The 19,027-nt window shown below is 40.5% G+C and overlaps 1 protein-coding gene across 2 annotated transcripts in view; it reads left to right on the top strand.

Moving 5' to 3' along the window:
* bcas3 (BCAS3 microtubule associated cell migration factor) overlaps positions 1-19,027 on the top strand; it is a 937,438-nt gene that overhangs the window by 843,049 nt on the left and 75,362 nt on the right. For both annotated transcript variants that reach the window (XM_049576752.1, XM_049576750.1), the window contains one exon: positions 5,801-5,977. In XM_049576752.1, the coding sequence (XP_049432709.1) occupies positions 5,801-5,977 (177 nt within the window). The remainder of the gene's footprint in view (positions 1-5,800; positions 5,978-19,027) is intronic.

Below are 19,027 nucleotides of genomic sequence, written 5' to 3'. Positions count from 1 at the left end.
GAATGGTGAAAGATGTTCTGATAACACTGAGAGCACCCAGGGGAATGTACCCCTGAGTATACAGGGACATTTTTTGTTTCAAAACTACAAACACTACAATAGAATAAAGCTCATTTGTGTATAAAAAAGAAAAGCATTTTCTGGTTGCACAACATCAGTCTCCCATTTATTGTCTATGGAGCAGCTCTAGACTTTGTACCCTATGACATCACACGTTTGAGACAGAGAGTAATTCGTGTTCACAGATATTGACTGGGATTTCCTAGGCCATGTTAATAGCATACTGTGTTTCTTTATTTAGGTGGTGTTCCCCTCTAAAACAGATACTCAGATCAACAGATCAAAACCAACTATCAGCCATTGGTAGTTTCAGTCTGAAGCTATTAGTATCAGCATTCAAATTCCCATATTGGTCAAAGCCTGGTCTGATAAACCTAAAGCTTTTTCTAACCCTCTGCCAAGCTCTTATCACCCAGAAAAGCCACCACTGTCAAAACCTTTGATCTGCCTGACTCACTGGCTATCAGAGAACAGACTACTGTGTGTGTGTGTGTGTGTGTGTGTGTGTGTGTGTGTGTGTGTGTGTACGTGCATACCCTGAGGCCTGGACAATCTCAGTTCTGCTGCGGGCCGGTGACAGGTGCTAATGATGGGGCGAGAGGCTGCACGGGCCTCCATGCTCCCTACTGTGATAACACTGACCGACCTGCAAAAGCATACAAACATACACACATTCACTCTCTCACACACACAGTAGTTAGCTTCCTGATAACTTTGCTGCACTTCAGAAGCAGCGTGTGTGTGTGTGTGTTGGATTGATTTTTCAAAGGATTCCCCTTTGGTGCCAGCAGGCCCTCCATCAAAGCCAGCTTGAGAGCCTGTTAGATGTATGTCCTTCTGTGTGTGTATGTGTGTCAAACAACAACCCTGTGTTTTGCCTTGGAAGTGAGATGATGTTATTATGTCCTGCACGGTGGTTGATTTGTTGTGTGTCTGTATGTGTGTCTTTGTAAAGGCTGAATTGAATTTTGTAGCTGTAAAGGCCCATCTGGACAACACAGCTTAGTGTTACAGAGTGAAGTGTGGCTCATTGCTTATAAAGGTACAATGCACTTAAGCCTCCAGCTGACCATTTGGCAGAGGATTTACATGCTTATGTATTTAAAAATTTCATTAAAAAAACCTTTTCAAAGCTTTCCACACAAGTCTGCGTATGTGGGTAGACTTGTAGGATGGTAGGATTTAAGCACATTCTACTCAGGCCCTCTTGGAATTCATTGCAATAAAACGGTGTGAATTGTGATCATTTGCTACAGTACCTGAAATTCAATGGAACAAATTGCAATATTGCTAAACAAATAAATAAATGATTCAGTTTATATCTGATGTTTTAGCCAATTCAGACGCAGAATACTTGAATTGATTCATCTTGTCTAATTGCTTCTATCTTTATACTTACCAGTCACCCTCAATTTGTCAGCATGCACACAGAGATGTCAATGCTGATATCTTCTGCATCATTTAGGTTTAAGGTCAAGCACTTGATGACTTGCTAGATAAGGCAATAATGACATTTTAGGTTAGTTGTCAGTATCAGTCATGTCAGTCAAATTCCACCTGATCACTCTGAGGAGACCTTTAAAGTTTCTTTTCATTTACTGTACAATACTGTGATTTATTGAACATGCAACACTTTGTGCAATAAATGACTGCCACAAATTTATGACAAATAATGCTGATCTAGGGCTGAAGAAGTCTTAAACTTTGATCCATATGAGTCCTAAAACCCGGAAATGAGTGTTGGTCAACACAAGTTAAAGAGACTTTCATATTCTGTTCTATTACATAAAATACATTGTTAATTACCCTGCTCATGATTTTTGAAGCTTTTAGTTGTCTTAAAAAAGGCAGTTGCTAACAAGTGGCTAAATGAGACTAAAAGCGTCATCACACTGAACAAGGCTTTAAAGTATGGTGGGGATATTAAGTCATGTGACCATAGGGTAGTTCGTTTATAGTTTATTATAGTTCATGTTAGCTTTTTACTTCTGGAGATTGAAGTGAATTCTATAGATTTTTTGAGAAGGGAACCAGGGTGATGCTAACTTCCCTTGTCGGTCTACAGAAAAATATCATCCCTGAAGCACTGTGGTTACTTTGTAACTCAGCATCAGAAGTGGCATCACTAATTCAAAGGTCGTAGAAAAAAAAAAGGATCAGAAAAACTCGTAAACTGCCTAAATTTAAGGCATTAGAAATGACAAAACTTTATAAAGTTGTAGAGGTCTTCATGGGTTGTAGAGGTCTTCGTTTACTATAGAAATTTGAAAAAAAATCTTTCTTAAAAGGACCCAAATTCAATTTTAAATATTAATGGATAGACACATCAGGAAATGAACCCCTGTCATCAACTGGGGACATGTTCAGGGTGTCTCCCACCCTTTGCCCAGTGTCAGTTAGGATGAAATGAATATCTTTTGCATTAAAGGTTCTAGAGGTAATGACGTTTTTTTTCACAAGGCAATTTCACCTGTTGGAGACCCAAAATGGCAGTGAGTGATACCTGCTTGAATGTTGCAGATGTCATTACCCAGAAATTTTCAGACATTTTTTAAGTTTTAACTCAGTTTCCAGGGTAAACATTAGAGATGCTTTGCAGAGTTTGAAACTCTGAAACATGGTGCATTTCTGGCTGCACCCCAGTTAGTGACAACACTAGACAGATGTTTACATTTGCAGCCAAAGGCAGAACACTGACTCTAAAGCCCCTTTTACACTGCCAGATTTTCCGCAAATGTTGGGCCGTTTTGCCAGCAAGCTGCAAGCATTTAGACACACAGAGCTGAATTGGTGAGTTGATCCGAGGTGCCCAGTTTTCCGCCTCGTAGGGTAGTCATATTGGCGGAACCCTTTTAGTTTAAACAGACCGAGGCGGCCTTCCGCAACAGGAGGGGTTGTTGAAGACTTGTGGGAGGAGCTGCTGTTGATGACGCTTCACATGCGAGCCACTGGCGGTGGATAAACAGGAAACAACTGATAGCAGGAATTAGCGAACAGCTAGTAGCAAGAGAGAAACGCAAACCTGAGAGATACTGTAAAGATGAGCAACTGGGGAGACAAGAAATTGCGCGCCCTCCTTGCCCTCGCAAACGAAGAGGCCATTAACCGTCAAATGACGGGAACAGTGAAGAACGGGCCAACTTACGAGAGAATCACCGAAGGACTGACTAGCCGTGGCCTCCCTCCCACACCACTGTTTACGTCACACGCTGAGCTACACGTTTTGTTTCTTGCTCATGCCCCCCATTGCCCTGAAAAAGGCACATTCTGTATAAACAAAAGTAGGTAGGCAGCATTTTGCCACACTTTGATTTTATACTGCCAATGCTGAAAAGAAACTGATTGTGCTTTCCTGCTAATTTGCACAATTCCTATCTAAAAAGGGCTACAAATCACTCATTGGGGTGTGGCCAGAAGTGCAGCATGCTTGGAAGTTACAGTCTGGGCAATAAAAAGTCCACATCAGTTTCCTGCCCTATTTGACATAGCACTGATTCCTTATTAGAGCAATTATCAAACATTTTTTGGAGGTGCTTGTTTGCTGTCAGTCACAGTTATTTGAGAATACTAATATGAATTTGCACTGCATATCCCCTACAAAAATAGTTGTTAGCAAAAAGGACAGCTTTTTAACCACTCCAAAGCTTTCTTACTCATGTTGTAACTTTTTTATGAAAACTAAATTCTGCAACCCCACTAAAAGGACGGGACCTTTAAGATGCTGCATGCACTCGCTTTGCTCAGTGGGTGTTTGTCAAGAAACAGCTTGAGGGCATAACTGCTGCTGAAACCAAAATAGCTTCTTTTACATTACTGTTTCTAAACATGTAAGTAAAGTAGCTTTGGAGTTGTTGTTAGTAATATTCTATATGTTTTAAGGAGCTAGGCTGGCAGTTACTCCCTGTTACACCTCTGTACTGGATGCACTGTATGTTTGACTGCTGCTCCAAGATTTGATTCAACAGTTGTGTGGGTTTTTCCCCCCACAGAACAGTTATTGTCAAAATGATATGTAAAGGTCGTGTGCTTGTTTGACTCAGTCATTATCTGTGCCCAACTGTCTGTCACATATTTATTTGGGTGTTAACAAGATGAGAAATGCCAATATGTAAAATTTAACTGATGATTGTGATGATTATAATAATGAGTCATGTGTTTGCATTGTTCTTTATAGCATGCTGAGTCAAAGGAGTATTTTACTCACATCAGTGCTAAATCATTCCTTTCGGCCTTCATCATCTCTTAGTGCTGGCAGCCACAGTAACGAAGTCAAATGTACACACTAATAGATTAAACCAGTTTCTTTAGTGTCTACAGTACATGCCTGCCTGGCTGGTAACACACACACACACACACAGAAACAGGTTGCAGACTGTCTGGCTCCAAAGCACAAGATCTCTCTGATTGTAGAAATTATGGCAGACAGACAGGAGAAGAGATTAAGGTGCAGTGTAAGCCTGTGTGGATTTGGTTTGACAGGTATGAAGATTGTGTAGTGCTTACACGTTATTTGTTGTATGTGCGTGTGTGTGTGTGTGTGTGTGTGTGTGTGTGTGTGTGTGTGCGTGTCTTTGTGTGACTTCAAACCAGCTGGTCACTGGTGTGTAATTCATTTAGGTAGAAATGTATTGCTAATATATTAGCAGAAGAGTTGTCCTTCTAACCAGTTGCATGATTATCAGTTTGGCAGATCATTTGAAATAACTCAACAACTGCACTGACTGTTAACGCACACTTCTTACAAAGGCTATACTGTCTGGACAGCCAGTGAAATCTACTTATTAAGCAAAAAGAAATGTGGCACTCACACTACGTTGATCTACGTTCAACCTCCAGTGCAACTGCTGTAAAAATACATACCAGCAGGTCAGTATTCTGTTATCAGTCATCTGGTCTGTGACGGTTCAATGAGGCCTGAAAAAATAAAATGTCGTAAAGTGCAAAATTACTCAGTAAGTATAGTAGTAGTAGAAAAAAAAAGTTCCTATAGATGTAGATATTTAAGGTTTCACTCATTTTTACTTCTTAATATACCACTGGGTAGTTTAATATACAGTAATACATGATATTCTATAAGGTCATCATATGTTTGTAGCATGGCTGTCTTGTGAGAACCATGCATCTCTAAAAAGTCAACTTTTCATGGTTTCAGAAAAAAAGCCCTGTTTTCAGCTTTGTGATGATGCATTTTCCAGTTGATCCAAGAGGGATTTTAAAGAGTTTATATAGCTCAAGAGCTATGAGAATTTTCTCAACATCTAAAGGAACATGTCGTCCTTCAGTTTATCACATTCAAATTAACAAAATTTGGAGGTGCATAGTTTTTATTGGATATGAGGAATATGAAAAATTGTACTCTGACAAGTTGTAACTGAAACTGTCAGACAAATGTGGAGTAAAAAGTATAACATTTGCCTTTGAGACCTAGAGGACAAGAGTTGCGTAAAAAAGATATAATGTATGTTACAGTCCACCACTGCTTTTGACCCAAAGTTGCTCTGATTGCATTGTTCAATTCATATCATCATGAAAATTAAAACTGCTTGCACCCAGTTTTGGAAAAAAAAGAGTCAGAAATGGATCAGACTTCATATATTTTCAGTCCAAATGCCTGGATCTGTTCTGATCCCAATACTTCAAATCAGCTTATTATTGGTCATTTGGTACTACTGCAGATATTTGCACACCTCCCAATGTATTAAGTAATCAAAACAACCTTGTGTTTGTTTTTTGCATGCAGGTCCATTTGACGGGCGTGGGGTGACTCTGCTGGAAGTATGTGGTAGCTGGCCTGAAAGCTTTGGTGTGCCACGGCACAATGTTGGCTCAGCAGACGCCAGTGATGAAGGCCTACGGGAGAGACTGGCTGATGCCATGTCTGAGTCCCCCTCCAGGGATATAGTAGGATCAGCTACAGGTCAGGAGAAACTGAACAACACACAAATGCAATAACACATTTAAACATTTTACATGTACACATGCCCACTTCCAGAAAACTTTTATTTTCCCATCAAAAGATTACTGATGTTATGAATACAGAAATGTTGCCTCAGTGACGTTGCTCCTGCTCAGGTTATTCCAATCTGGACTTTAATCCAACCTTTTACAGTGTGGTTATTAAATATGACTGGTGAATATCAGAGAAAGGATACATCAATGCCCAAAAATGATACTGCAAAGTAGTAGTATCATACAAGTTCAGATTTTGCTCTATGACTTCTCACATCATTTTATACAAGTGCTCACATTTTACATCATCTTTACCTCCATTACAACTTTGCATATTAAAGGAATGTCCTGAGGATGTGGCTTAACATACATTTGCACAACTTGAAAGCAAATTATTTTCTTAAGATGCTTTATGCACCTGAGAAAGGTCATTTTACGTGTAATATTGGTCAATCTTGTAGCAGTAGTCCTTACACAAAAACACTCATCATTTGGGGTCTGGCACTGTTTTTGTTCTTCTTCCATATATATCGTACTACAAATGTGTCCAGTGCAGCAAAGTGTCATGTCAGGTAGCCTGACCTCCTTACTGTGGCATTACCCAGTAATATACAGTGCTGCCAGGTCAAGGCCCAGTGATGGATTAGCTCACCACTAGCAAGATGTTGTGGTTTTTATGTGTGTGTGTGTGTGTGTGTGTGTGTGTGTGCGCACGCAGCACACATGCCGTCAGCCCTGACAGTCCAAATGGTTAACTCGTTTAGGAAGTGGCAGTGCTCTCTTTCTCTTCCCCCTCCTCTTAAGTGGACAAGGGTTCCTTTGATTTAAATGTGTGTGTGTGTGTGGTGGGGGGGCAGCTCCATAGAAGCAGTCACAGGGGGGCGGGGGTGTTGGGGTATAGGAGTGGAGGGGGGGTTCACAAGGCCCTAATGGATTTAGCATCGACTATCAACCCCCCCAACCATCTCCAGCCATATCCAGTCCAGTCCCTTTCTCTCTCTCTCTCTGTAAGGACTTAACCTTGTTTGTAGCCTCCCTCTCTCTCCCTCTCTCTGTGTCTCACTTCTCATCACTATTTTTTTTACTGCTGCCCCCAAACCCCCACCCTCTGTGTTTCTTCATTAGATTAGATATTGGAGACTCCTTGACAGTAGTAGTCAGTTGCCTCTTGTTCTAGTCACCCCACCCCACCTCCTCACCCCACTGCATCTTGACCCCCACAAAATTCATTACTGATCACATTACATCAAAATACATGCGCAAAACACACACACACACACACACACACTCTTTCCTGTTCCTTGAGCTGTGCTGAAGACATTATCCACAGGGAACGTGATGGACTTGTTGGTTTCTCCATCCATTCATACAGGCAGCGAGGCTTCAGTCTCTGTAGGCTAATCTAATAGTGCAGCACTTCCTTGCAGTAACATAGGAAATGTTCCTGTGTCTGCTATAAGGAGGAAAGTGCCATAGATTGTTGGAGTTGGGATTTAATGAAAGAAAGGGCCTGGTTGGGACACTGCTGTTCATTTTGGTTCCACTATGACAAATTGATACAGTCTGTTTGATTACCTGTTTGTTAAAGAATTCTTACTAATATGAGTTCTGCAAGATGAGCTTAAAGGTTTGATTTGCCCAAATAAAAAAATAAAAATAAAAAAAACATACTGTAATTTTCTCAGTTACCTTTGTAGTATCCAGCCATGCAGATACTGTAGTTTTAATTTTATTACACCAGATTTAAAGATGTCACATCTCTCTGTTAGCACTTGATTTGAAGCACTTTCTATCAAAGCAATGGTCCCTATGAAAACTACTGTTTTCAGTGTATTCTACAAATTATTGGCAGTAACGGGGGCACTGATCTGGACAGAGAAGGAGTGACTGCCCGCCCTGGTGCCGCCTCAGTTGAAAACGCCGCGCTAAAGTGCCCTCTTGAGTGGCAAAAATGAGAGGATGTGCCCTATCAGCTGCCCTCTTGAATGATGAAAACGAGCAGATGTGCCCTTTTGGCTGCCCTCTTGATTAACAAAAATGAGAGGATGTGCCCTTTTGACTGCCCTCTTGAGTGGTGTTCATTTATAAAAAGATAAACCACTTTTCTATAATACATCACTGATATTTCAATGGAATAAATTACTTATTGACTTATTCATACTTCAAAAACAGCATCAATAAGTGATTAACATAGGGGGGATCAAAATAAAATAAATAAATAAAATAAAAATCAACCAGCCACCCTCCTCCCCTGACAGTCTCTTCATAAGTAACGAACAGTCCCTAAAGTGCGGTGAGGTTTGTGGACCATTACTGACACAGAGACAGAAATGTGAATGGCTCGTTTGTCCTCTGACACGCCACGTACCTGTGTGCCGCCACGGCTCCGTTGTCCAGGTACTACTGGGCAGTCATGACACCAAGGAAAGAGGACGCCTTTCCTTTCTGCTGCTGGTTGAAACGTGATAATAGGGGCGCCCCAGCGCCCACTCCACTAACTTGATGTGGAAATGAGCGGTAGTTTAGAAAACTGGCAAGTTTTGTTTTGTTTTGGTTTTTTTGGAGGGCGCTCGTACACCCTCACATAGATTGCGCCCTGGGCGGTCGCCCACATTGCCCATAGCAAAACCCATCCCTGAGTGTACAGGACATCTAAAATAACCACTTGTCAACCAGACCCGCTGTTGACACTAACCTCGTGACAACTGCCACCCAGGCTACTGCAGGTGGCAGTTCTCGCAAGGTTAGTGACAGAGTTCAGTTTGGAGAGGCAGAGGAATGTTTTCTTTTTTTAAATTATATTATAATACGGAAGATTTACGGGAAAATACTAATACAGGAGGATGGCGGGAAAGAGGTGTAAAATACGGTAGTTTCCCGGCCAAAACGGGAGACTTGACAGCTATGCTCTTGAGTGATCGAAACAACACGATGTGCCCTATTGGATGAAAACGAGCAGATGTGCCCTTTTGTCTGCCCTCTTGTCCCCATGTCATGCAGTAGGTGCCCTTTTTTTCACAGATTTTTAAATCAATCTTCCTGGCTCAAGAAAAGTTTTACAAACCTAAAACCTCTATGGATCAAAAACTCATAATAGAAAGTCATAATCGACCCTGTATACAGTTGAACAAACATCAAAATTAGGGTCAAATCAAGGCTAAAGATGTAGATTGGCTGTAGGGAGAGCAAATTTTATTTTATTCATTGTGGTATTCATACACAGCACTTACAAATAATGTTAAAACATCTTCTTGGCCCTGACTCTGAGGATCTGATTTCCTCTGGCTTTCTATTGGAAACAGGCAACAGTCAACTTGTCATCCCATCCACATATGATACACACAAGATACACTTCTCCCTGGGTTAAAGTGAGAGACAGAGTTTTCTGCCTGAGTTGTGACGTGTGCTCTCTGAATGTGTGTGTGTGTGTGTGTGTGTGTGTGTGTGTGTGTCTGTGTGTGTGTCTGTGTGTGTGTCTGTGTGTGTTGGCGTGAGACTTAGATGGGCAGGGGCAGATGGTATCTTGCTCAGTGTCTCCATTTGGTGGGAGCTGTGGCCCCAGCACTTAGACACACAGTACACTGGAGCTGCAAACACAAACCTTTAACCTGATTGCATACACACACACACACACACACACACACACACACACACAAACACACAAACACACACTTGCACACACTCTTACCTCACCTATATGGACATTCCCCTCATCTATTCCTGTCATATGTTTCCATGCAACTGTTGAATGAATTCTTTGTAACTTCTCAAACTTCTATAGATAAATAGTTTCAGCTGAGTCTATGTCATTATTCGTGTAATTTCACTGCTATCTATCACCATATTTTTCATCTATGAAAACAATAGGCTGCATGAACTTTTACAAAAATAGATTTGGATGGAAACACAGCAGCAAGACATTTCTTTCCTTCTCTATGTGTCTACTCAGAGGATCTCGGCTGGAATGCTCACTGATGTAACAAATCACCGTCTCTCTGACATTCTCCTCCGGCACACACACACATACACATACACGCACACACGAGTGCACTCTCTTGCAGATTCACAGGAAAAACAAAGCCTCCAGTCAGGGTAATGAGGCTCTCACGCTAAGGCCGAGACCCAGTGTCGCCAGCTTGGAGGGCAGGTGACACTCACATAGGGAGATGGACGGCTGGACAGAGGGAGAGAGAGAACAGAACATGAAGAAGAGGAGGAGGGAGAGAGTAAGAGTGTCACTGAGGACTAAAAGACACTGGGACTGAAATTAGATTTGGCTCCAATGATATAATGTTGCTAACAAGATTTGGCTTATTGGTGCCTTTCCAACATAAATTCCACTAAAGCCATATGGAGAGTGGACTACTGCTCAACACAACATGCTGTTTTGAAGGTTAAGAGAAACTTAAGCTGCGGGACAATGCTGCTTTTAATGTCTGTTTACTCGCATGCTGTCTTATCACAGAATACATTTCTTTAAGTGGAAGGATATTTTTATTTTGACATCTTCAGTACTGACTGCTTACAGAGGTGTAATGTACTGTGCAATACAGGAGTTTTCAACAAGTTCTCGTCTTAAGTCGTCACATATCACTGCTTTGTCAGTGGCCTTTCACATCTAAGTATTACACACTATGTATCCTTCTGCGTCTGCTGTTGACGTTTGAGGACTACTAATGGTGGGACATCAACAAAAGCATATGGCTAGGTTTAGGGAAAAAATAGGAAATGGTTAGGTTTAAGCTACAAAAGCACGTGGTTAGATTTAAAAAACAAAAAACAAAAAAAACATCATGGTTTGGCTGTACATACATACATACAGGAAGTGAACACCGGGCTTCCGAGTGAAAGTCCAGGCTTTGTTGGACCCATAGGGACTTTCCAGCCCCTTATATTATATCATTACTGGCAGTGTTTCAACCTGACGCTGTCCAGCAGTATAGCATACCACTGCGGCTGGTGATAAGGCCAACATTTCATTAATATGGGCTAGTGGTTTTTATGATATTTTCATGATGATTAAGACATGCTGGACATATTACTTAGGTACTGAATTTCGAGTAAAGTTGACTGATGAGTGTCAGCTCGGTGCCAATGACCATCATTTGCTTATATTTATATCCAACATGCAAAAAAGTTTCGAAAATGTACAAGGTCAGTTTAGATTGAAGATGCAGAGCTAGGAATGTATTGTCTGGTAAAAACAAAAGTTATGTGTAATTTAAGTATTCTGTGGCAATTCTATCAGTTTGGGTAAATGGACAGAATAGAGACTTATCAGAACCAGCTTTCATATACTAGCCAACCCAGTTTCATTCCCAACTCCTCAAATACTGATGCTTGGTCAGTAGCTCTCAGCATCAGATACCAATGCATAGTGGGATCCTTTAGTAGCAGTATGAGACACACTGAGTGGTGGCATTTTATGACACTTCAAGAAGCAAAAGAGAGTGTAAAGAGCAAGAAAGTCCACATAAGGCAGGTGGCAGAGGAGGTGGACGGGTCAGACAAACTCCGAACTCTCATACAGGATACCACTGTTCCTTTCCTGTGTAAAACCAAAGGTTAGTCGAGTTACTTTAATAACAAGGAAGTGTGCTCGTATGTGTAGCATGCAATGCTAGTGACATATGTCACATGATGTATGTGTTGTATGTGATGTTACATTACATTAGTATGACATGTATGTATTTTAAGTCAAACCATGATGTTTTTTCTTAACCTAAACACATGCAAAAAAGTTTTTTTAAGCTATGTTCTAAGTTTATATTGAAAACAGACTGCATACATTTCACGAGTGGAAACTGACCTTTTCTGTGAAAACAGAAGTTTCTTTTGAAAAACACAAGGCATGTAATGAACGTAAATTGACATACCATGCCTCAGTGTCCTAAAGGGGGAACTGCCCATTGGTTCGGCAGCCCATTGGTTCGACATCCCATTGTTCCGACCATATTAAACTCATTGTTCCGAAGTTCGTTCCGAAATCATCATGATGCCCTGTGGTTAAGGTCTGGTTAGGTTTAGGCACAAAAACCACTTGGTTAGGGTCAGGAAAAGATCATGTGGGTTAAAATGAAAAAGAAATTGGCAAACACATAAGCCGTGAGCCTGCTCCGCCTCAAGCCGGTCGCGGCACACCATACGCCAACTGGGATGTCGAACCAATGGGCTGTCGAACCAATGACATGGACCCCCTAAAGGAAGGGATACCTAGAGCATCAAAGTTTAACGTTTAGGGCCATTGACCAAGTATTAGTATTGATGAGTTGAGAGTGAGAATGCGTTGCAGTGGCAGCCAGATTCAGATTTTTGATGCCAATATATGCTAAATGTGTGGGTAGATCAGTATGTCCAGGGTATTCACAAGTGCTTTTAATATCATGGTTCCTAAACCTGGGGCCATTAATCAGAAATGGGCCACAGAACATTTGCTAACAGATTTTGAGGAAACTATCTTCCAAAAAAAAAGTTAATTTTGTAATTCTACAGGCTGTTTAAGGCCTTTTGTGTGGTTATTACCTTAAACTAAGTGGAGTCTGTGTGTCCCTCATCACTTCCTGGCAAGTCCAAACTGTATGCAAGGTAATCAGTCCTTCAGCCCTACTTAGTTTATCCATCTGGACGTGCTGTGTTTCTGTTACTTTTGCAACTAATAAAACAAACAGATCAACAAACAACACTTGGACATACTTATTGAACTCTGTTGCTGTTACGTTATTTTGAGATTGCATTTTTAATGTTTCAAGCACCACAATTGACTTTTAAATCATTAGAGGTGAGGCCAAAATTTCTCCTGTGTTGTGCATCAGAGTTGGTCATTCAGTCAAGTCAGTTACTTTAATTGACTGTGTCTAGGTGATGAATTAAACATTAAACTTTTGTTTTAAAGTAGGTGAATTCGGTCCTATGTTTTCATTCAAACTAAGCTGGTAAAGGTGACTTGTTTTTATCTAAACAGAATGCAAACCAGAGATACAGTTTCTGGAGTTTTTCTTTTGTTGCCTTTGCTTTTTGCCTTTAATATACAGGACAGTGTGAAATGGGAGTTAGAGAGAGTGGGGGACAACATGCAGCAAAGGGTTGGAAGCTGGAGTCGAACTTGCGACTGCTGCAGTGAGGCATCACCTCTATACATGGGGCGCTGACACTATCCACTATGTTACCGATGCCCCTCTTTTGTTGACTTTAAACCTCCTTACAATCAGACGTCCTTGTCAATACAATGTCAATCTCAGTACCTGGGTTATGAATTCTCTATACATTGATCTTTGTTCCTGCTCAAAAGAAATATCCACAGACAACGACTTGGCAATAAATGAAGATTTATTTCGGGCTAAATGTTCAACAATTGAGTAAATGAAAAGTAAATGAGGATGATATGAAATGACACAAAATTAACAGTATGTATAAATGGATTAAGGCAAGAGGTAACACTTTTGGTAGTTATTTAGTCTGATGATAGTGAGAGAATATGTGACTATAGATAAATTGGGGATGCAGGGATACACAAAACCATTTGCAATGTAAAACCCCTTTTACATTGCCAGATTTTCCACAAATGTTGGGCCATTTTGCCGGCAAGCTGCGAGCGTTTAGACACACAGAGCCGGATTGGCGAGTTGATCCGAGGTGCCCAATTTTCCGCCTCGTAGGGTAGTCATATTGGCAGAACCCTTTTAGTTTTAACAGACCAAGGCAGCCTTCCGCAACGGGAGGGGCTGTTGAAGACTTGTGGGAGGAGATGTTGATGACGCTTCATGTGCTAGCCACTGGCGGTGGATAAACAGGAAACAGCTGATAGCGGGAATTAGCGAGCAGCTAGTACCAAGAGGGAAACACAAACCTGACAGACACTGTAAAGATGAGCAACTGGGGAGACAAAGCATTGCACGCCCTCCTTGCCCTTGCAAACGAAGAGGCCATTAACCGCGGCTTCCCTCCCACGTCACTGTTTACGTCACATGCTGAGCTACATGTTTTGTTACTTGCTCACGCCCCCCATTGCCCCAAAAGAGGCGCATTCTGTATAAACAAAAGTAGGTAGGCGGCATTTTGCTGCACTCCCCGATTTTGTTTTTATACTGCCAATGCTGAAAGAAGACCGATTGGGTTTTTCTGCTTCCTGGAGTTCAGCAGGCTGTTCCTCCTACACTTGTAAGGTTTTATATAATGTTTTTGATATGTAAACAGTTGTTGCATTTGCTGTGTTTAAGTGGTTTACTCACATGTTCATGTTTCTCCACATACTCTACATAATATTTCCAGTTTGCATGTAAATATTGCTGATAGCTTGGTATCAAAATAGTGGCTGAACTCTGACCCTTTGATTGACACCTTATTTGAGCCAATAGGAGCTTCCATACTGATGGTCTAGACTTCAATAGCCAATGAGGGCCTTTGTTGAAAGGAAGTACCTGCCTTACCTGCTGGGATCTCAGAGCCAAATAATAGCCAGTGATTGGCCTGATAGCTCATTAGTATTGTAGTCAATGACACTCCTAACCTCCAGAGTAATTTTGAAATCCTTACTGTCATTACAGACTGTTATAAATGTACAGAAATGATAAATAAATGGCTCTTCTGTTGTCTTAAGGGGGAAAACAGTCTTTCTTATCAATTTAGCTTTTCTACAGGTGTTTTTATATACAGTAAGCTCCTAAATAGATATTTCTGTCTATCCTGACTTGTTTTTTACTCATATTCACACATTCAGTACATTGTTTAACCCTGTTTTTTTTCTTTCCTTTTTTTTTTTTTTTTTTAAAAAAAAAAAAAGCGTCTGGACAAAGCCCTAAATAACTCAATGACTGACACCCTTCCAGTGACTCTGATTGTTGGGAAAAAACTTATGTTACCTTTCAGAGGACACCATGCGAGGACATGTACTAAAAACAGGACAAGAACAGCTTTTAATTTAAGTCTGAATGTTATTTTTAAATACAGCAACAGACTATTCCTGCTTAGCATACCTTTAATGGTGCTTGAAATTGAATTTGCCATGTCCGTTTTCTTATTCTGTTTATTGTTTAAAGACTAGGAGGTTTGATTACTCTGGTTCTTACATGTTTTTTTCTGTAAATTAAATTTCAAGTGGCATTAAAACTGTCTTAATAATGTAGATTGAATGTTTAGCTTACCTGACCTGGTATTAATATGTTTCTTCCTGTGTGTCTTAGAGTTTAAGTAGGATAGTTCTGATATGAGACGACGATCTGTGACTCACAGTATCATCACAACTCATAGAGTGAAACTGGATAATGGTTTAGGTTGAATATCCTTTATTCGTGGTGCCAGTAGTGCTCTGTTTGTTTTTCATGTTGCTGTACTCACCAGTGTATGCGTGTGGGTTTAGCTGACTGATGAATTAAGGGTGCTGGGGACCACCCACACCCACTGGCTCATAACCAGCTCTGTTTGTTGGATCCCTGCTCAAAGAAACTGGGAGTAAGATTAATATAATACTAATAATAGTAAGACTGTCTGAGCAGTACAGAGCTCAGCTGGCTCTTTCAATGCTTGACTCAAGTGACTCAGCTCAAGACAAATATTTAGTAGAGCCTTATCAGCGCCAAACAGTTTAGAGGATTTTTCTGTTCTTGTGTGCATATGTGTGTGTACAAGTGTGTGGATGCATGTTTTGATTTTATTATTCCCAGCCATTTCTTATATGTTTTTGTACAGTGTAGTGTGTGTGTGCGTGAGAAGCTTGAAGCATTCACACATGCACTTACAGTGCGGAGGATGTGTGAGTGTATGTGTACCACCCAACTCTATGGTTTTTTTTTTAAACTATACCTCCTAATATGACACTAATGGTTTTAGCATTCTCCATTCGCTTACATAGAACTGTTATTATTACCTTTCCTATGATATACAGTACTTTTGACCTACTTATCAACTCCATGATAAATGCAGTTTTTAGGTGGTATGCCCCAGTTTGTTAGTTAGCACATGCATGTAAATGCAACTGGCACAGGATCGCCTATATCAGAGACTGACCAGCCAGCCACTGGTCATGGCCGATCAAGCTGAAAATTGACTGATCCAGCAACCAGCCGATCAGTAGGTACATCTCAACAAGTTATCATCCCAAGTCGTCACATATAACCACTTTGTCAGTGGCCTTTTACATCTACATTTTATGTGATAGTTATCCTTCTGCATCTGTCAACAAAATCATATGGTTAGGTTTTAGGTGTGACAGGGACAGGCAAAGCGAAGGCCTGGAGGGAGGCAACAGATGCTGTTAGATGATGTTGTCTCCGTAGTACAAAGAACCATGTCAGAGGTGAAGCGTAAATGGTTTGATATGAAACTGGAGGCAAAGAAACGCATACGCACACACACAAAAAAACACAGCAGTCACCAAACAAATAAAAGATTCATTTGTGGGGCTTTGAATGAAGTGGGAACAGGAAACCAGAGATGTTTTGTGCGTAATGGATAAACTCTAAATCAGTGATGGCTGTCAGAATGTAGAGCTATTTAACATTTATTTTAACAAATGATACGGATAACATATAGCCTACAGCAGTTTTGTATGCATCATCTTCAAATTATTTGAATCTTAATAGCCTAAAGCTCTGTTTTATACAATGTAAATTAAACATTTTTCAAATCAGATTTATTCATTCAAATGATCAAAAAGCCACAAAAAAACAAACAAACAAAAAAAAAGTGTTGTCTCAAATAATTCTTTCAGCTGGCGCGTGCTCCTTCGTGGCTCCACCACCTGCTGCTCCTGCTGCTCCTGCTGCCCCTGCTGAACCCAGGCACCGAGGCCGAAGAGGCTGTGATCCGGCTGTTCTTAAGGATATTTTTATTATCATCATTCAACATGTAGAAAGAACGTGTAATCTTTGAGTTGATTAACATAGATAATTCACAGTCATGAACCTAATCTGGATCTTAAACCTGCTAACTGTCAACTAATTTAACTAAATGTGTTATATTTTTAATAATTTGTCATGTTTAGATTACGTGTTTCAAAGGCATCTGTGTATTGTGTACATAACAGAGCGCAATACAAATTAAAATTGTAATTTATTTCAACCTGACGCTGTCCAGCATTGTATTATACCACCTTGACAGGTGCTGTACAGCTGCTTCATGAACTGACGGCGCCCGTCCGCATATCATACTGCCAGGACAGGTGCCATCCAGCCGACTGGCAGTGTATCACAACACTACAAATGGTTAATCCAGCAACATTACAAACTGACGCTGCCTGCCAGTGTATCATACCACCACGAAAGGTGGTTTTTGGCATCAGTGTCACCGAAATCACTGACAAAGTGACTGTACTAACGAGTTTGAAATGAGAACAGGCTGTGCATCTCTTGTTTAAACTAGTTTAGTTTTCACACGACCAACATTTCACAATGAATTAACTAGGTATCTCAAACAATACTTCACGTAGCCACTATCTGATTTTAAAAAAAAATGAACTGAAATTAATGAAATTACTCATTCAAGCTTTAAATGTCTTTCATTTTATCTTAGCAGTCCTACTCTTCAAAATAATCTTTGGTCTTCCTGTCACTGGTCAGCTAAAGTGAAAGTAGAAGCCAACCCCAGATTCCCTCTTGTTTGGTGTTTCACCTCACTGTAGGCCTATTTGCATTTTTTTGTTCTGTGTATCCCTGAGGCTTAAGGTCACCCTTTTTTAAGTCCTGATCTCACCTGAGCGCTGTGGGGGTATACACTCACAAACATCCGATCACAGAAAATAAGAAAATCCAGGCAGAGGGCAGAGTCTCTGCAGAAAATACAGCACCACACACTGAGAGTGGGTCATAAGTGATAATTGACTGACTGTTGTGGCCCACTTTAACCCCTGCATGTGTTTATATTTGAGCTGTGTGTGCAAATTTACGATTGGGTGTGTATGTGTACACTAAATGTGTATGCAAGTGTGTCAGTGTATGATGGGCCTGTATTTTATTAGCTCTACCCCTCATATACATGTGTTGAAAGGCTATGTATGCAAGGTCTAAACTTTTGTGTGTGTATGTACAAGTGTTTGCAATTACTTGACTTTGTGTGCACACATGTGCAGATGGATATGAGCTTCTATCAACTACCTAATATGTGGTCAAATATATGTGTGTATACGTGTATTTCCCTGACTGGCCTGCACTACCTCTTATTATTTATTGCTAGCAGGCGGTGGTCCAAACAGGCACTTAATAATTGGTCATTTGCTGTTGGAACCTGATTGTAGGCTTCTGGCTTGGTGACACACTGAATGTTGGCTTTGGGAGAGTTCAACTACACTTCTAATATTACCACTTTAGAGCAGACATTAGCTCTGTGGTCAAAGGAAAGGACAAAGAAGGTTTGATGTAGGAAATATCTATTGATGTCATGTCTTGGTGTAGATTGAGGGTTTCCTGCAACAATATGCATACCCACTTGTGAACATACTGTATGTTGGTGTTAGATTTAACACCTGGTGTGAAACTTTCTTTAAGAGATGGCATGATGTTGCTTATCTCACTCAACCCATTTACTAATCAATATTACACTAGACAGCATTGTGCTTTAGTAGCATACTATTTTTCCATTTGGACCAAGTGTTCTTTTCCATTTGATAAATGTGCACTGTATATTACAATAACCTATAAAATATAGTACCTTATTGTTCTAATGCCACAGGACTCTGCTAAGAGCCTGTAATCTACCGTATGCATCTAACCAGTGCTAGGCTCCTGACTGGAAAAATGCAATACATTACTCATTACTGTAACTAATTTCTAAAGCACCATAATTGCTTTCGTTTTTAGTCCCAGTGGCCAGTAATTGTTTGATCCACTTATTATTTTTCTGTTGAATGTTCAGTTTTGGGGCTTGTCTGGAAACTAGATAATTTCTGTCCATGTACTCAAAGTCTGTGTGACTGATTTAAAAACTGCTGCTGTCATCATTTCAGTTGATGATTTCCATGATGAGCTTTCCATCACAGAAGGTCAACATCTCAATGATTTATTGTTAGAGTAACAGGAATATACCCATG

This window comes from Epinephelus fuscoguttatus, linkage group LG5 (genome assembly GCF_011397635.1).
Source record: "Epinephelus fuscoguttatus linkage group LG5, E.fuscoguttatus.final_Chr_v1".
Classification (NCBI taxonomy): Eukaryota; Metazoa; Chordata; class Actinopteri; order Perciformes; family Serranidae; genus Epinephelus; species Epinephelus fuscoguttatus.
This window is presented reverse-complemented; position numbering and strand designations above follow the sequence as displayed.